This window comes from Branchiostoma belcheri, unplaced genomic scaffold (genome assembly GCF_001625305.1).
Source record: "Branchiostoma belcheri isolate BF01 breed outbred unplaced genomic scaffold, Haploidv18h27 scaffold81, whole genome shotgun sequence".
Lineage (NCBI taxonomy): Eukaryota > Metazoa > Chordata > Leptocardii > Amphioxiformes > Branchiostomatidae > Branchiostoma > Branchiostoma belcheri.
The window spans coordinates 1,100,593-1,106,548 of record NW_017804476.1 but is presented as its reverse complement, the minus strand read 5'-3'; the positions used below and the strand labels follow the sequence as shown (position 1 = coordinate 1,106,548).

Below are 5,956 nucleotides of genomic sequence, written 5' to 3'. Positions count from 1 at the left end.
CGGATGTGGTCTGGGGCTGGTAAACCACACATATTAGTAGATCGGATAATTTAATGATTTGCTAGTTGTAAACGCGTCCTGTAGTATGAGCCGGTATAGGAAGACCTACCTGGCTGAAAGAATCTATTATCTACTATCTACTATAAGATGTAACCTGTGTTACACAATCATGCTTTCGGCCGGATTGATGTGCAACTGTTGGGGTCTGCGCTTGGCCAGTCGCGCTGTCTTGATACACCGCGAATGTTGGGCAATATGCGAGTGTTCTCTGTAGACAGTCCTGGAGTAATTTTTTTCGGACATTCGCACATTCCTGGAGTCTGATTTGCATCTAGGGCTGGGTATTGGTTCAGTCGGACCGGTTTGGACCGGAACAACGTTCAACGACCGAGTCCAAAACTGAAACGTGATAATCGGATGATTGGACCTGATGTACATTTCTGTAGATTGTACACAGAATACACACATCTTTAGATAATCTGGCCATGGCAGGTATACTAGATTAGCGTACATCTATGTTTATGCGTTCAAAACAAGAAAAGTAATCGTTTCCCGGTATTATTCTCTTGAAACACGGCGCTGAATATAGGAAGAAGTAGCCTGTGTTTCGCAATGCTTTCGGCCGGATTGATGTGCAACTGTTACTAATTGCAGGGTCTGGGCTTGGCCAGTCGCGGTGTATGGCCAGTCGCGCTGTCTTACACCGCGAATGTTGGCCTTATGCGAGTGTTCCCTGTAGACAGTCCTGGAGTCATTTTTTCGCACATTCGCACATTCCAGGAGCCTGATGTGCATCTAAGGGTGGGTACTAGTTCAGTCGGACCGGTTTGGACTGGAACAACATACAAGAACCGAGTCCAAAAAACTGAAAGGGGAGAATCGGATGATTGGACCTGATGTACATTTCTGTAGATTGTACACAGAATACACACATCTGTGGGAAATCCGTGGACGACCCAGAAATCTAGCGGACACCGGCATGGGGTGCTTGGAACGACATCGATCGTCCATAGCATGTTTAGATAAGAATACGGACAATTGGAAATAAAGTTAAACTTCAATAAATGGACATATTTCCTGTGACTATCGTCGATATGGTCACCAAGTTTCGGTAAAGGAAGAAGTCAAGTCAAGCACACAGTAACAGTTACAGGCAATGACGCCCGGCGCTGATCATGCATTTCTGTGTGCGATATAAGCGCTAGAATGCTATTTTCCAGAACCATACATCGATATTCTAGTGGAGAAATGCATTGTTTCAAGATTCTATGGAGAAGATATATGCTTCTATTGTATTTTTTTTAGCATTTTCGACGTGATTTTGTCGTCACTTAACCAGGAGGTGGGACTGCGGCGTGGTGCGGATCGGGGCGGTAAATATGGTCGTCTGTCAGGCTTGTTTCGTGATTATTGTCGGGGGAAATATTAACATTATAATGTTCGCACCCCGACTTTGGCCTGGGGCGTCTACTTGAGAGTTGAAATGTAAAAGGAAGTGGGAGCAGTAATGGATTTTTTTATGTTTTATGCTTGTGACGCGCCCTCATTGTATTAACCGTTGCCTAATTACAATGTCTGCACAGTAGGTCTGGCGTTGACCCTTGGGATTGTATTTGTTGAAATATATAAATCTTCACGGACGATTGTCACCTATGGCTTCTTGTTTTATTTTATTTTTTTCGCCCGCCCGCTCCATTATTTTTCTAGAAAAATCCGTTAACCAAGAAATTAAATTGGTGTGGCCTTATATACAAATTCAAACCAAGCAATGGTACCGATAACAATTCTTGGTACGGTTCTATATGCCTAACTCTGAGAGAGACCACTTACTAATAGGCAAATAAGAACCACCTCCCTCCAAAATGAATTTGACAGGAAAAGAAGTGTCAGACATATGGCGATCATGATTTGACCTTGGAAGATACTCACAAGGTCAACGAGATAAATAAAATTCCTGTTGACGCGTGTGCTTTCAAAAATAAGCGATCTGAAATTCTGAGTAGGGATAATATCAGAAATCTCTGTTTCAACCTAAATTTTTATTTAATAATTAAGGCCACACCAATTTAATTTCTTGGTTAACGGATTTTTCTACGAAAATAATGGAGCGGGCGGGCGAAAAAATAAAAATAAAAACAGGTCTAGGCATCCTATTATGGCCCAAAATGGTACGATAGGAGCCATGAAGTCAACACACCATCCTGGTTCAAAATTGTGACAATGAATTTTGAACTTTTAATGATACCACTGCATTGAAAGATGGAATGACTTTAACAAGAAGTATGAAAAGGACTTTTTTGAACTGTTCAGGGCAAAATATGAGCATTTTGCAGTTGATTCTGAATTTTTATTTTTATTTGCAAATCAGAAAAAAATGAAGCGGCGAATCCGTTAACCAAGAAATTAAATTGGTGTGGCCTAAATAAAACACACTTTTAAATCTTGTTGAGGCTTGTTTGTTATGAGTGACTGAATGAAATGAGTTGTCCCCAAGGGATAGAGTTGTACTAACAGAACAGACACCTGTTAGCCCTGGGGGATTCAAGCTCCATCAAAACAGACAAACAAGATAATTAGGAACAAATTAGCAACAGCCTATCAAGTGTCCCTGAGGAGAGTTCATATAAAAAGCCTATAGAATCGATTCAGATACTCATTTATATTCTTGCACAGGTTACACAATGTGTACACATGTTAATATTCTGATATTCTATTAAGTATTTCAAATTCATAACTCATTAACTGAATTGTTGTGTACATATGAATGATTATGCTGGCCGGAAAACTTTTGCTTTGGATTTTAGCTTGTGTTGGAAATGTTTTTTAATGTTTTGCAGTCAATTTCTGTGATATCACTTAAACAATTCAGCCTTCGGGCTGCGACTGTTGTAATATAGTTGTTGTTATAATAAACCATTTTAAAAAATTTCATTCTCAGTCACTTATGAAAGACAGTGGATGGCTGGATGCTATCTGAAACGTCTGACTTTTCAGAGAATTTATGCAGTTGCTTTATCAAGACCACACCAAAAGCCAATGAGCAAAAAAGAAAAGGACTTTGTTCAACCGTTGGGTCCAAAATATGTATTTCATTTGAGCATTTTGCAGTTGATTCAGAACCTAAAATCTTTTTTTTTTTTTTTTTTTGCAAATCAGAAAAAAATGGACAGGGCGAATCTGAAAAGCACAAATTAAATTGGTGTGGCCTAAAGAATGTGATTGAAGATTGAAGGACAATTGCAAACACTGCACGACCAATTTATCCAAATTTCAAACACAATTGCAAGAGGAAACAAAAATATGCAGAACCTAAACTGCTTCCAGGCACATGCAGTCTGCATACCTATTTCTCCTGGGGCGCAATCAGACATTCAAATTCTAAGTAATTTTTTGCCCAAACAACTTCTGTTCCACGTAAAAGATCCTCGGTGCAGTATGCATAAAGCCTAATTGTAGTACATGGTACATTGTGTACATAATTCAGGGATCGAAATTCATTTTTGGGAATAGGTGCACTGGTGCACCCAACCTAAAAAATTAGGTGCACAAAAATTTTTGTGGGGTACACCATGTAAAACAAAACCTATATATATACATGTATGTACAGATCTTACTGCTCCTCTTCTGAGCTTGAATCTGAAATGGGAGCTAACTTCAAAATCTTACACAAGTGCTACAACAAAGATTTATTTTTCTGACACTTAGATGCCAAGAATATCCTGTATACTATTAGACATTTGATATGCACAAAAATACCTACAAAAATATTTGGGTGCACCAGTGCACCCAAAGAAAAAAATAGGGTGCACTAAGGTGCACATGCACCCAGTATTTCAAGCCCTGTAATTTTTACTGGGTAAACGTAAAGTGACATCTATAAAGCCTAGTCAAAGTTCAAGGTTGTTAAAGTGTCACAAATGAGGGTCAGGTCATTGTGGTCTCCTGTGGCAGCTATATGGTACAGAGAACAGATTGCGACTTGAGATGTTATCAGTCCCAAGTGTTCTTGGGGGGTTTTGACTGTATTCCAAACCGATTGTATCATAATATATTTCTAACTTTGACGTGAAAGAGCAACTTACATGTAAAGCTAGCATTTTTAAGCATAATAGCCCCTACAAAATGTAGAAAATGGACATGTAACTCAAACATGACAAAAATACAGTAGAGTACTTACCACATTATACATGTAAGGCCACACTGATTTAATTTTATGGATGACATCCGCACGCACATTGAATTTCCCCAGTTCTCAATACAGTAAAACATTTTTTTTTAAAATCACCTCTTCCAAAGATCTGACTTGGGTGCCATCCTCCATAGTCCATGGTAGCTAGCGACAATAGGAAGCCCTCAAGAAACTCAGTACAGTGCCGCAAATTCTCAATACCAGCTTTGTATTCCTGCAGTTTAGCAGCATTTTTTGGCCGGATTTATTCGACTGCACGCACTAGTTTGGGGGTCTTCAGAGGATGTCATCCATAAAATTGAATTAGTGTGGCCTTACCATATACATATAAGGATACCACTTTTCTATTATCATATTACAAGTAATTCAATATATTAGATCACAATGATCATTGTCAATAAAACTGTTTTACACCCAGATGTCGTTGACATAATGGTGCTTTCAGAAGTGTGAATAGAAATGTGTGTAATGAATTGTTCTGACACCTGTGTTAGGCCAGGGGGAAGCCATGATATAGAACAGTCCAGGTAACTAAAGCCTTACAAAACTAATTACAGCATTCATCTGTCAAAGACAAGAGGCTGGTTGTTGTACATCCTACATTAGGGGCTACTGTAAATCACTTTATGTTCGCTGTAGCAAAAGTTTGCGGTCTGAGAAAAAGGATGTATTCGCAGAATTATATGTTCACAAGTGCAGCAAAATAGAAGTTCTCGAAATATTTCTTCATGGTAATGATACATTCGTGGTACAGAAACTGGGAATATAAATTTTAAAGTACAGTGAAAAAATAGTGATTTACAGTATGTGTGTCATCTGCTGAAATGTGGCAAATGTGGCTCTTTCCCCTCCAGAATTTTATCTGCCGAAATATATTATACATGTACATTAAAGTTATAAAATTTGAACGTGATGCTAGAAAGGTTGTTGCTGTCAACCTATATAATCCCAACATCCACCACTCACAAAAAGTTCTAAGATTAGAAGATATAACGTTACAATTGTCAATTCTTTTTCAGAAAAGTCGATCATGGATTCACCATACAAAGTATGAATGAATGGACGATAAAGATTTGTATGACAGAAATTCTACACAGGCAAACTTTTAAATAAGCAACAAGAGTTTCAAATGTTCCTCAAGTATAATATGAGCATTTTAAAAACTAAAAAGAACAACCTACCATTTTGGATGAAAGCTCCAGTAAGAATCATAAGTCTTGAACTGATTGCATCCATCATGACAGCAAACCATAACAAATTTGACAAAGAACAATCTGTCACACAGAGTCCAGGTCGCTATAAATTCCTGAGTCAGCAACCAGCAGCCAAACTTGTTTACCCAAGAGCTAAGATCTCTACAACCCCTGGAAAACTTTCTCGGGGTGGTTTGCTACCTTGGCTACATCCCATATGGCATGCAGCCTGTCCTGACAACAGCAGGCAGGAATGCCGGGATCAGGGATGGGGCACAAATCAATTTACGACCAATCTGGTCCCTCACAATCCCTCAAGGATGGAGGGCCAACTTGGAGGAGCTCAGGCCACACCAATTTTACTTGTTGGTTCTCTGATTCGCCTCTTCAGTTTTTTCTGATTTGCAAAAAAAAAAAAAAAGATTCTGGTTCTGAATCAACTCAAATATGCTCATATTTTGCCCCCAACGGCTGAGGAAAGTCCTTTTCTTCCTAGTTGTTACAGTTTTTCCATCTATCAATGCAGTGGTTTGATTAAAAGTTCCAAATTCATTGCTTAAATATTAACCCAGCC

At 38.9% G+C, this 5,956-nt stretch overlaps 1 protein-coding gene across 1 annotated transcript in view; it reads right to left on the bottom strand.

The window, feature by feature from the left end:
• LOC109486540 overlaps positions 1-5,658 on the bottom strand; it is an 18,840-nt gene extending 13,182 nt beyond the window's left edge. Inside the window, exon 1 of the mRNA XM_019790377.1 lies at positions 5,371-5,658. Coding sequence (XP_019645936.1) covers positions 5,371-5,428 — 58 coding nt within the window. The 5' untranslated portion in view covers positions 5,429-5,658. The remainder of the gene's footprint in view (positions 1-5,370) is intronic.
• Positions 5,659-5,956: the final 298 nt, after the last annotated feature.